This window comes from Bacillus rossius, chromosome 1, assembly GCF_032445375.1.
Source record: "Bacillus rossius redtenbacheri isolate Brsri chromosome 1, Brsri_v3, whole genome shotgun sequence".
Taxonomy (NCBI): domain Eukaryota; kingdom Metazoa; phylum Arthropoda; class Insecta; order Phasmatodea; family Bacillidae; genus Bacillus; species Bacillus rossius.
The window spans coordinates 85960692-85974136 of NC_086330.1; the positions used below are offsets into that span (position 1 = coordinate 85960692).

At 36.6% G+C, this 13445-nt stretch overlaps 2 protein-coding genes across 27 annotated transcripts in view; one reads left to right on the plus strand and one right to left on the minus strand.

Moving 5' to 3' along the window:
• LOC134539051 (enoyl-CoA delta isomerase 2) overlaps nucleotides 1-2704 on the plus strand; it is a 45558-nt gene extending 42854 nt beyond the window's left edge. For 7 of the 8 annotated variants that reach the window (XM_063380770.1, XM_063380763.1, XM_063380753.1 and 4 more), the window contains exon 7: nucleotides 1401-2704. In XM_063380770.1, coding sequence (XP_063236840.1) covers nucleotides 1401-1556 — 156 coding nt within the window. In that variant the 3' untranslated portion in view covers nucleotides 1557-2704. The remainder of the gene's footprint in view (nucleotides 1-1400) is intronic. The other variant, XM_063380804.1, reaches the window with a different exon arrangement.
• Nucleotides 2153-13445, minus strand: part of LOC134538962 (DNA repair and recombination protein RAD54B-like) — a 78135-nt gene continuing 66842 nt past the window's right edge. For all 19 annotated transcript variants that reach the window (XM_063380646.1, XM_063380690.1, XM_063380604.1 and 16 more), the window contains 3 exons: nucleotides 4316-4442; nucleotides 3500-3712; nucleotides 2153-3192 (listed from right to left, as the gene is read on the minus strand). In XM_063380646.1, the coding sequence (XP_063236716.1) occupies nucleotides 3124-3192; nucleotides 3500-3712; nucleotides 4316-4442 (409 nt within the window). In that variant the 3' untranslated portion in view covers nucleotides 2153-3123. The remainder of the gene's footprint in view (nucleotides 3193-3499; nucleotides 3713-4315; nucleotides 4443-13445) is intronic.

The window sequence follows — 13445 nt, forward strand, 5'->3', positions numbered from 1 at the left end:
TCGCTCTTCAAAACATTGATGCTAACATCAATGTTTCATGAACGATAAATTGATGTTTTGAAAACATCGATGTATCGTTTGCATCCCTACTCAAAGTATTATTGTTTCGGTGTTGTTGTTGTCAAGTGCATATTTATATACTAGTTTTTAAAAATATAACCTGTCCAGGTTTGTTGTCTGCCTGCATTTAAGCCATCTGATAGTTGTTAACCCACTGTATTTGTCTGTGTTGTTATATTATTTCTCCTGACTAAGTTCCTTTAACGGAATTCTTGTGCTGTCTGAACTTAGAGGTAGAACATTTTTTTATCTGTGCTGTCATCATTGTGTTGTCCATAATACTTATTTAGTTTCATCTTTGGTTCTGTTTGTCCAACATCAACTCATTCAGTCTTGTTTTCTGTAAATTTTTTATGTTCACTTTTTTTTTTGTTTTTGGAATTTTTCCATGACAAACAGTGTAAAACTGCAGAAGGGTTTAAATATGTAAATATAAGCATTTTACAAAATATTCACTTTTTTTTGTGAAATGCATTGCATTGGATTTCAAGATATTTTGCTGTTCTTGAAAATGTTCTGAAACAACATGTAGAGTAGTAGGCGAATAAGAACTGAATTGAAAGGTTGTTTGTTTAGGTTAGGTAAGGTTAAGATAGGTTAGCTGTACAATTAAAAAAAACAATGGTTGAATTACATAATATAAATATTTTAACCAATATTTTCCATACAATTATTGTAGCGGACTTAACGTAACCATCCTTTTAATTAATATAATTTTTTCTTCAGAAGTTGCATGTTGTAAAGAAAATATTTTAGTGGAATTTTATCATTCTTACTATTCAAATTCAATATTCAAATTCGCAAATAATTTGGTATTCGTATTCGATTTGAACTAAAAAACTGATATTCATACAGGTCTAGTTATTTGCTCACATGTTGCACCACTCAGTGCAATATTATTATCTATTATTTTTTAACCCAAAGTGAAAAACTGGCATAAGAAACGCACTAAATATTTTTAAACTAAAAAGTGGCATGAATATGGTAATTACTTTTTTTTTATTATTTTAAGTTGAAATAGCTGCCTACCGACAGCTAAGAAGCCAAGGTGGTAGGCACCTTACATAAAATACACAATACATGAAACATTATGTTAGTATCATAAAATGTTTACTTTAAAATTAGGAATATTTTTCAGATAGATACCGAGGATCCACTATTTACCTAGTAAAGAAAGTATTTTTCTTATAAAATTGGTTTGGGCATAGGCCTAATGATTTAACTACAAGAAGTATATAAAAGTTATTGACACCTTTCATTATGAAGACTTGGTCTTTCCACAGATGTTGTGCGAGTGTTTTTTGAGGGATGGAGTGAGAGGGAGGATGTGTCATGTGCAGTCAGTGCTGGCCACCAAGCGACTTGTGAGGCAGCACTGCCGTGCAGCGCTGCACGAGGCGTGTCGTCTGGAGTACGCGGAGCTGCAGGAGCGCATACAGTCAGAGGAATGCGCGGCCGCTCTCGTTCGCTTCATGACTGAGCGCAGCAAGTTGTGAGCCTCCGGCCTACTCAGCTTGGCATCGGGTCGTATCTACTTTCCAGACACCTCACCTTTTACAATGTTGCACAAGTCTGGATTTTAGCCATCAGGCAGTTGTCCTTACCACCCTGACATGCCTCATCAGTCATCATCAAACCAGTTTTAGTTTGTCTGTTCCAGAACTATAATAATGAAACAGTTTGCACTTCCTTTAACTACAGGGTCTGCTACTTTCACTTCACAAGTGAAGTCACTGGTTACTGTCAGTCTTCTCTAAGTGTTTATGCCATCTGGGAGTGGGGGGGTTTTCTAATGTTGGAATGTGCACTTGTTTGCTGTGTGCACATCTGCTGCTCATCCAGGACATGAACATCAGGCCTGGCCAAGTCACAGAGACTGCAGTGCACATGCTTTGCAAGCATTCCAAACAATGTCCATCACATTAAATACTTGCACCTGCTGACTTCTTTGCAGAAAAACATTAACTCATGCGGTATACTGCATGTCCACTTAAGGCCAGCAAATTTTCTTCCTCAGATATTAATCTAAAATTAATTTTAGATTTCACTCATACATAAATGTGGCTCTTAGGGAAAAAAATTAAAAATACTATTATTAAGTACATGAAAAAAATATATATAAATATTTTTGTTTACAATCGGTAAATAGATTTACATGAGGTAGAACATCAAAATACCATAACTTCACAATATGATCGTAAACCTCAAGTTATCAACTTCATGTTGTCCCACTCTCTCAAGATGTTTGTACATCGTCAATTAGGTTCACACTGGTTCAAGTTCAGTATCGTACAATGCACAAAGCACTAAGTAGGTAGTGTTCACAGCTGGCAGCAATCTGACCATAAACTGCTCTCACCCTTTTCACGACTGGCTTGGAACAATCCTGCCGCATCTGCACATGCTGTCCACTCGAGTGGCAGGTATATACCCTTGCACGCACGTGCAGCAATAATGCTAACACTGTTTTATTTCAACAAGCTACATCACATATCACAGGCTGCATCACTCGACCGACAACACTGCCCATACGTACCTGTGCCCAGATAGACTTGCAGCTAGGCTCCACTGGTATCCATTTTCATACAATTTAAGTATCTTATAAGTTTTTGTTAATGGTCAATAAAGGCGACTGAATTATTTACTTTCTTTAATTTTAATTTAACACAAGTATGATTAACATTTAAAAAATTTAAAAGCACACACATTATATAAATAACAGCCAATAATAACTAAAAACATATCCTATAATTTTACATTGCAATGCACTTTTTTAGGATAGACTACTCAGTCATGTACCTACTCAATAAATGGTTGTGTGTTTGTTTACATGCTATTTCCTCTCAGTGTGATTTGAATAAGTAACACCTTTGAGTGATGATGGCTTGTAAATAGCTCAGTTTCTGAACCAAATCACACTAAATGGACCAATGACAAGTCTAAGAAATGGATGGTAGGCAGATGGTAGAGATTTAGGCTAAGCATCTGCTCATGCCACTCGACAGAATATAATTTTGAAATGAACAACATAGATTGGTGTGTGGTTCCATGGAGCCAACGGCATCATGCATCCTCAGTCGAACTGCGGAACATGAAGGTGATGTGTTCAGCAGTGCCGCTCAGAGCCATCTCCTGTCACATCAGACAAGCGTATTAGAATAAGTTTATACAGTTTAAATCATGAAAAATAATTTTTAGGCTTACTAGAAAGTACACAGTATGGAGAACAAGAGAGATATCATTTGTACACAAGCAATTGCACTAATTTAGATTTTAAACTAACTTGCTTACCAAATTTCAAGAAAAACAAAAATGTTACGCTAGAACTGTCAATACGTTAAGTTCTTTGTATTTAGCTGCTCTGGCTTTCCTCAAAATGTAATGCCAAATGTTGGTCCTGCACACTTCTGGCACTGGCGTAGCACAGACGAGAGCATACCTGCAGCAGCGCGGGGGAGAAAGGTGGCGCGAGGTGCTGCCAGCGTCCCAGCTGGTCGATGCCAGGAGCTGGCGGTGCAGGCCCCGCCCCCAGCTGGCAGTCTCTGGCATCGGGGGAGGGCGAATCAGCGATGACTGGCAGGCCGTGCCCCTCGCAACCACACCGCAACAGGGCATGCGTGGAGCACGGGCCAGTCCCCAGCGTGAACAGGTCCTGCACACGCACATCATCACACATTCCAAGATGAGCTCTTTCACATCACGTGCAAAACCATTCTTAACTATCAATGCCACCCACATACTTCTTAACAAAAATGTTTTTTGAGAATTTTTTACAATTTCAAAAATTGTCTTGGAAAGAGACTTTCCTAATTCAGTTTACTACCATGATAATTCTTGAAGTAGAACCACATAGTAAAGTAATTAACTCAACTCCTGAAGCAATAGAGCTCATGCTGGAAAGACACTCGCTAGACACGTACTCTTAGGCAAAGTGAAGGTGGTGGGTGGGAGTTCAGAGATGGGGAAGGAATGGAACAGACTACAGCCAAAACCTTTAAAATGTGATAAGATTTGTAGGTTTTTTCAGCTACAGAATAAACTAGCAAGTTTGTAGGATGCAGTTTTCTCAATGTTGAAGAGTTTTCCTTTAGTTCACACTTCATGAAGATCACTAGTTGATTAGAAATGGTGAAATGCAACTACGTAATCCACAGCTACTGGAAAGGCACAGCCATGACCTATAATAAAGAACCAGCTTAGTTCATCAGGAATGATTTTAGAAAACTGCCGTAGCAAGATGAGACGCCGCACACACCTTGAGCTCGCGGTCGGACAGGCGCACGACCCCCGGCCCACCTGGGTCCACCACAGCCTCCCCCAGGCCCGTCTTGCTCATCTGTCGCTGGAACATCTTCTCCTCGATTGTGCCTGTCGTCAGCAGCCTGCACACAAACCTCGTGATAAGCTCCTCAGCACAATTACAACACCACTAGCACACACTGGCCGAGACACACTTCATGTCAGCAGTAATGCCTTCTTTTTTCTTTCAGTCTAGTCAAATTATTTAAATAGTATTTGAATTCTGTTCGCTTGCATTTTATAATTATATTTTCCTGTTATAATTTTATTAATTTTAAACATTTCTGTAATTGTAAACTACCATATTGTGACAACTGGTTGTTTATTATTATTTATTAGTTTATTTTGATTTTGACTTGTTACTGCTACCAAATTATAATGAAATTAATATTGATATTATAAAATTATTTGTTTATGTAAGAAAATGCTTGACTGGAAACGTGTCAGGGTAAACCAGCTTCACAACAGAATACACCTCATTAATTATTATTACGTAAGTCCAAAGGAACTTAGTTTAGTAAATGACAACAACATACGTATCTTCATCTATAAGTGGTGATATATTTAGTTAGAAAATACATTTAGAGCTAAACAAAAAAAAACAATGACTCATCTGAAGAGGTAAACAAAAGTCATAAAATTATCATTAAAATGGAATATTTGTTATCAATAGTAAACCTAGGGTGCACCCAAATTACAGGCTAATAATGTTAAACAATTACTTTATACTAGTTATTTAGTTTTTATAATAAATTTAAATATCATGTTATATCCATAATTAGGATTTTACTAGTTGAGTCTATAACTTTAAATGTAGATTAAAAATTAGTCAGGAACAAAACAAAACATATTACAAAAATACTTCATTTAAGTAATTAAAGTCCTTTTTTAGGAAACATTAGGTAATTAAAATCTTTTTTTGCTCAACATTAGGCGACGAAAGTCTTTTTCTTTTGTAAGCGTTAGGTGACGAAACGTTTGGACGACAAGCAATAATAAAAATTCATTTTAAAAAAGGAACGGACTTAGCTGAAGATGAGAAATATCCGTGACATGTTCAAGACGAAAACTTGTACAGCAGCCGGCGCAGAACCGTGCTTCCCGGGCCGACAGGACGTAGATACAATTCAAAATGTTTGAAGGTAGGTTAAAGAATAACCCAAACGTAAAGAACTTGAAGAGGATTCAAAAAGTTAAACCTCCTGCAACATAAGGTTGCAGAGAAACAAAAATTAAATAAAAAAAAGGCAACAACAAAAAAATACTCTCACTCTTTCTCATGCTTTCTCGTGACTTACCGAACTCGGAGGCTGAAGAAATTTACACTGACTTTACGTCATCTTGTAGAACCAAATAAAAACACCACTTCTACGTGAGATGTCTACCAAAAAAAAACTATGGTGCGAAAAAGTACATTAATCAACCACCATCACTGACCGGAGCCATCTTGACGAATGCCGAGAACAACGGACGAAACGTGTAAGTAATTCTAAAACAATGGAGCATCGGAAGCTTACCGAACTGCCACCAGGTTGCGTGGACGGTACTAAAAAAAGGCTCTAGGAAAAAAAATGGTCTAGAGTACAGATTTTTTATATGAAATCACGTGAACAAGCGAGGAGAAACTGCAAGCAACTGCTGACAATCACGTGGACAGCACGCCGGGACACGGCGGACAGGCGGGCGTTACTAAAAACTCTTAGGCTAGCACAGAACATCCGGCGAACAAATGGAAGGTTTGGACTGAAGCCAAACGAAAAATAGAATTGTGTGCTTAATGGAATATAATACAAAAAATTAAAGTAAATATCATTAATAAATTGAAATTAAAAAAACTAAATTAAGTTTAAAATGTAATTAAACACAAGTAAACATTATAAGACTCAATATAAAATAATTATTAGGTAGAGAAAACATAAATAATTTTACTATTTTACGAGTGCCGAAACATGAAACGGCACAATATAAACCCACAGAAATGTCACCCCTTCGTATGGGTTGCCTTTAATATTGGGCATAAATAAAAAATAATTGTCATTTTCACTGTAAGGGTTGCCTTCGAATATGGGTAGCACTTTATATTTTTTTTATTTTCCTTTGTGTTGCGTGTCTGAGCTTACTGGCATGTAAGAAATATAGAACTAGTACTGACCCTGTGTCCTTATCTGATTACTTTAATACTGTGGAAAGGGGTGAGGTGGCATTCTCTCCCCTTCCCTTTTCCTTCAACCTCTTAACAAAAAGACAAAGGAAAAGAACAGAAAGGATTCGTCCCTTTCCACACAAAAGAAAAGGTGCCAAGCTACTCTTGTCAATTTTTTCTACAAAAACTAATTGGAGGAATATAAATGCTGTGCTTCAAAAAACCAACGATGGCAGCAGTTTTGTTATGAAATGTTGCAGTTGTACAGCATAGGAAATATCAAGCTAAAACAATAATGTTGGGGAATAGTTCCATCATGAAAACCAGTCGAGATAGACACGTAAAGATTGTGTAGGTTTCACGGACATTTACAATAAGAAAGGGAGAGAGAACCATCAACACTGCTATGTGGCCACATGCACTCATATAATGCACCACACACAAACATTGGCTGGTGGTTGTTTATTTTCAGATCTTTCCCCTTCTATAGCTAAACACCAGTGCAGTAGCCAGCCAGGTCACTTACCAGCACCGGTCAGGATGGCCGGCCGGCAGGCGGCAGACATAGCATAACGGCACAGTTCATGAAGCTTTACACGTTGTGGGGAAACTTATTACTGTGTTTAAAAGCAAATGGCCCCACCTCTATGGAGACAAAAATACTTAACACGTTGGGCTGTGTTGAACTGTGAAAAAAATCGATATTATTTGATGTGGCTCTCTGATGGTATGTGTTGGTTGATGTTCTCTAAGCCACAGTTAGGTGATAATTTAATAAGGTACAAATACACATAGATACACACTAGGACAAATGAAATTAGAAATGACATAACACAACTCATAAATAAAATTTATAATTATTTATTTAAATGAAAAATGGGTTCAAAATTTACTCTTATTAATAATATTTATTTAGTTACTATATTCAAATTCCTAACTGGTACTTGGCATCACAGATCACACATGGATTCCAATCATCAGGAGTTATGATGCGCACATTTAATACATAAACAGAAGTCTATTTGGGTTCGTCGAAAATACACAGTTTTATTATATTATTCGTTTTTATGAATCTTAATTAATTTTCCTCGGCTAGTAAGGTTCGAAATATCGTCAGTAGAGCTCAGAGTCTCTCAATTTGTAGGACCTCTGAGTTGATGTAATAGTGTGTAAAACAGTTAAATTCGTATCAAAATATAGTTTATATCGTAGAAGATGTCAAATTACTTCAAAATATCAATGTTTACATTTGTTTTTGACGGCAATGTGACGGAAAACGGGAGTTACGTGATGATGTGCATAAGTGGAGGAAACAAATTTTTGGCGCTTTTAATTACTCACGTTTTACACTCCTAGGTCATTTATCTTTTTAGATAAATCCTAAATTATGTTCTAGACTCCCTAGAATACATAATTAATCATCCTCGGTTCGGGATGCCTACCGCTCATTAGCTAAATTGTAGGATTTATTACCGTCGACATCACAAGCTACAGCTTTCTTAGCTGGCCATTATAGAACTCTCTTTCCTAGCTTCTTAAATTAAACCAGTTAACTTTCAAATGGCGGGCCGTGATTGGCCGAAAACCAAAATCAGTTACATAAAATACTTAATAAAACGTGAAATCCGCACGCAACAATAGCGCGGATTACAAAATTTCACGTAAAATTTAAATCAAAAGATATTAAAATAATAATTTACATTACAAAATAACGGCGTTAAATTTACCGTTTACCGTCTTAAAGTTCATTTAGTCCTTAGAGGGGTCCCAACAATACATATTTCAAATAGTCCAGAAAAGTCCATAGTGTCACTTTCTCATAGATACACATAAAAATAAATTGCCGTTTCTGAAAATAAATAACATTAGACATAGAGCAAACAATAAATAAATCGTAAATAATAATAATTAATCTGTCAAAACAAATAACATGTTGCAGTACAACGCATTGCTGAGATATTTTAATTTAACACTTGTACATATTCATGAAATATTTATATTAAAAAAAACACAAGCTAGTTTATTTAAGCATATTTTAACAGCACAGTGTAATTTTTAATTTTATTTTACTACCCAAAGTGAAAAACTTGCACAAGAATTCACTAAGTTTTTTAAGCAAAATATCGACTCAAAATGTGCTGCCCATATGCATTTAGAAAAACAGACCATAAGTAGTAAAGTACAAGTTTGCAAGGCTCAAAAAAGTAACTCTAATAGTTTTATAAGTAGAATCTGATATAGTCTGTGAAATAGCCAAAACGATGTTAATCAAATACACTGTTGGTTTCTAAATAATTCATTGGATATCAAAAGACTATAATCTATATAATATAAAACAATGTCGGGTTAGTTACACCATTTATAACTCAAGAACGGCTGGACAGATTTTAATGATCTCTGATTTGTTGTATTCGTCTTCGCCTCGAATAGCAGAATAACTATTAAAATAATGATAAAATTCACGGAAAAAAAAATAATTTTTAAATATATTCCGCAATTGACAGCTCATGTCACACAGGTTGGCCATAGTCATACAAAGTTACAGACGTACAAACTGTGAGTGTTATTTCTCTATGTCCGCCAAGAAATAGCCGCGAAGCTATTCTAACGAATAAAGTAGATAGAGTAAAAAAAAACTAAAGCTCTAAACCTTTTGTCGTCGCTATGTTTGGGACAATTGTTTTTACCCATTTTGTATTATTGTTTTCTTTTATCATTAAAATTAATTAAAATGAATCACCCAATCACATTAACGCTACAACACTACCACATAAAAAAAAATAATAAAACAGATTGACAACACCTGGGACGAATGCACAATGGCATACAAACGCGCATTGGAAGCACTTGACCGAACTTTGAAAGATCTGTGCAATGACTAGATGTTTTGGAGGCGCAGTGATTTTACTGTCTGGCGATTTCCGCCAAACACTGCCAGTCATTCCAAGAGCGACTACTGACGATGAAATAAATGCTTGCCTCAAATCATCAAATCTGTGGTGATATGTGAAGAAATGTCAGCTGGCAGCAAACGAAGTTGCATTGCTGAAAGATCCATCTGCTGAAGATTTCTCCAAGCCATTGCTGACTATCGGTAATGACCGTGTTCCTGTCGACGAATCAAGCGGATTGATTTCATTTCCTCAGAATTTTTGCAATTTCGTCTCAACGAAAGACGAGCTCATCAACAAAGTATTCTCGAACATTACTGCTAAATACAAAAATAACAAATGGTTGAGTGAGTGAGCAATTTTGGTGGTTAAGAATAAAGATGTGGATGACATAAAAACTTCGTACTTCAGATTCAAATACTGTATATACTTGTGTATAGCGCGCCCTTTTTTCCCCTCAAGTAAAGGAAAAAAATAAGGATGCGCGCTATACACGGAAAAAAAAAAGTTTGGGGGGAAGGAGGCGAGGAGGAAGGGTAGTCGTTAACTGCCGGGTGACGGGTGACGTTTCTGGCCAGCCCCCACACATACCCACAAGCAACAAGGCCTCTGTTTCACACACACACACACACAGACTCACAACCTGGTCTCTTGCACACACACGTGCTCACAGCACAAACACACACACACACACACACACACACGTGTGCGCGCGTGGGCAAGCTCGCACATCATGGTCTCTTGTTTATTTTTAGACCTCCCCCCTTTACAAAAGCCAGCTCAGAAGCTAGTAAAAAAAGAGAGAGAGAGAGAATGTTATCACCAGTTCCTCCCCTCCCCCCCTTCCCCCCCCATCGCTTTCTTCGCTTCCTCCATTCCTCGTCCCAGCAGCCAGCGACCGATGAGTCATCTAGTTCTCCGCGCCAGCTTAGCAACGTAGCTGCGGCACGCCTGCCTCCCTCCCTCCCTCCCACCCTCCCTACCACGTACCAGTTGTGACGATACAGCGCTTCATTATCTTCCGTCTACACAGCAGAGTTTAAGTATTTTCCTGACGCATCACCACACATCAATTTAAATAATCAGGTACCACAAAATGTTAATAAAATTTATTTATGGGGAAAAAAAATTTTAATTTTTTTTTTCTTTGGAATTTGTTGCAAAAATTGTGGTGCGCACTATACACGAGGGCGCGCTATACACGAGTAAATACGGTATATTGATTGTGTAGCAAACGAAAACGAAGCCACCAGCTATCCAACTGAATTTTAAACTCCTTGGATTTTCCTGCTTTACCACTGAACAATTTACAACTTAAGGTTGGCTCAGTAGTCATCATGCTTCGAAATCTAAACCAACCAAAACTATGCAATGGAACACGTTTGGGGTCAGTCCATAAGTGGTCCAGCTCTGGTTGCTCGACTATTTTTAAAAAAATTCATAATTTGAGCCTTGTTAACATTATGTATTGACAATTTAAAACTGACACAGTTAAATTTTTATTCTCACTAGTTTGATTATGGCAGCCATTTTTTTGTCATGGGGCGCGACAATTTTTACATTTACAAGGGTTCAGCTACATTGCTATATCTTGGCTCTGGTAGGCCATATCATGATGAAACAAAATCTGAGGGGTTAAGCACATTTTAAGCTACAATTCTGATGACAAACCATTTTTTTAACATCACTCAATCTTGCCAACTTTAAAGGTTGAACTTGTGCCTTAGAATTGCAAAAATTTGCATTTTCATAAATTTTTTTAAGAGTGAAGGCAGTATCTGTTGGGCTTCAAAATATTTATGGATGTGCTTATGTAATAGTAGAGTAAATACAAATTATTTGGAGTGTGAGACTTCAATACTTTTTTTTTTACAATTTTGTAAAAACCAGTTTTTTCAGATTTTTGCTTACTTTACGGCTTAATATCTCTGGTGGGCAGTTATCTAAAAATCTTAAATTTACACACAATTAAGTACTCTATGGTACATAACTCCTGTAAAAATTTAGACTTTGAGATTCAACTGGTTCGGTAGTTACAGCCTTGCCAAACTTGTGTAAAATTGCATTTTTTTTTGCAACAATGAAACTATAATAAATTCTAATTATATTTTTAAAAATCTTAATACCCTAAAATTGGCATTTACTATGCAATTGAAAAGAGTTCTCCGACTAAGAACATTAAAAAAATATGCCTGAGATGTTTACCACTGTTTGGAGTGTGCAGGTCTTAACAGGCACGGACTTGCTCTAGTATGGTCTGGTATTTGTTCCATCCTGTTAGTCTGCCAGCAGCTCTGGTATAGGAAAGGTGGTTTGTGTTTCCATGAAGGTTTTTTGTTTTTCGGTATGGAGAAAGAGTGTTCAATAGGACATTTAACAAATGAACAATGCCACAAATGTGTTTATGGTTCAGTGCAACAGGAATTGAAGAAAATCTGTGTGTTTAGTTTAGAACAGCAACAGCTAATATTTACCAGAGTTTCTAGTGATGTTAAGTCTGTATGTAAGTACCATGAGATTAAGTATCTTATTAAATATCACCATATATTTGGCCGGTATTGCAGTGATCCTTTACAAATACATAAAAAGGCAATCACAAAAGGACTTAGGGAAATACTTCCTGAACACATGTATAAAAAAACAAACTACAATTTACTGCTTGTCCCTGGTAAGTCCTTGTGTCCTACATGCTACAAAAAAATATTTGTGACAGCAAATGATGGAACCGGGGACACATGTGATTCAGACTTTATTACAGAGATTGAAAAGTTGGGAAAAGTAGACAATGTATGTACTCAATTAGGGGTTTCGCCAGCATCTAAAATAAGGAAATTGGGTTTAGATAAAAGACCACAAGCAATAGCTGACAAGATCAGTAAAGTTTCAAATGTTTTGAAAAGAAATCTTGAGGAATCTTTTGATGAAGTGATGGAAAACAGAGAAGCAAGTGAAGAGTCTGTAGAAGAGTTTGACGAATTAATCAAGAAACTGAAGGATAAATGTGCTGTTGCAGGAAAAGAAATGAAAGTGAAAATAATTAGTTTACTTCCAAATTCATGGAGTCGACTAAGAATAACTCAAGAGTTCAATGTATCTGATCGTTTGGTAAAACTGACAAGAGACCTAGTGAAAGATCAGGGCATTCTACCAGAGTTGGGAAAGAAAAAGGGTTTTGGCATTCAATCAGAGGTGGTTACTACAGTCCGTGAATTCTATGAAAGTGATGAATACAGTCGTCTTTGTCCCGGAAAAAAAGACTGTTTATCTGTAAAAATAAATAACATGAAATGTCAAAAGCAGAAGAGGCTGGTGCTTTGCAATTTGAATGAATTGTTTGTGGAATTTAAATCTAAACATCCAGACTGTAGAATTGGAAGATCAAAATTCATTGAACTCAGACCTAAGTGGTGTGTCACAGCCGGATCATCGGGAACACACAATGTTTGTGTTTGTACTTATCATCAGAATGTTAAGCTAATGGTTGACGGTGCAAAGCTTATGAAAGATTACAAAGACCTACTTGCTATACTCGTTTGTGATATGAGTAGTTACGAGTGTATGATGGGCAAATGTGTTAAATGTCCAGGAAGTGAAGCCCTAGTATCTCTGTTTGATGAATTTGAAGAAAGTGATGCCATCCCAGACAACATAATTTTTCAACAATGGACCACAACAAATAGAGCTGAAATGATAACTGTTATTCAGCCAAAAGAAGAATTCTTTCTGTCCCTTATTGAAAAACTTGATTCACTTAAAACTCATCATTTTATATCAAAGATTCAAAGTCAGCATTTGAGAGAGAAGAAGGAGAAACTTAACGAAACAGAGTGCATTGTTCTTGCAGACTTCGCAGAAAACTTTACATTTGTTATCCAAGACGAGATTCAGAGCTACCACTGGGTAAATCGCCAAGCAACTGTTCATCCTTTTGTGTATTATTACAAAGAAAACGATAAACTTCTAACCCAATGTGTTTGTGTAATCAGTGATCATTTGGACCATAACACAACAACAGTGCATACATTTCAATCTCATCTTATGAAACACTTAAA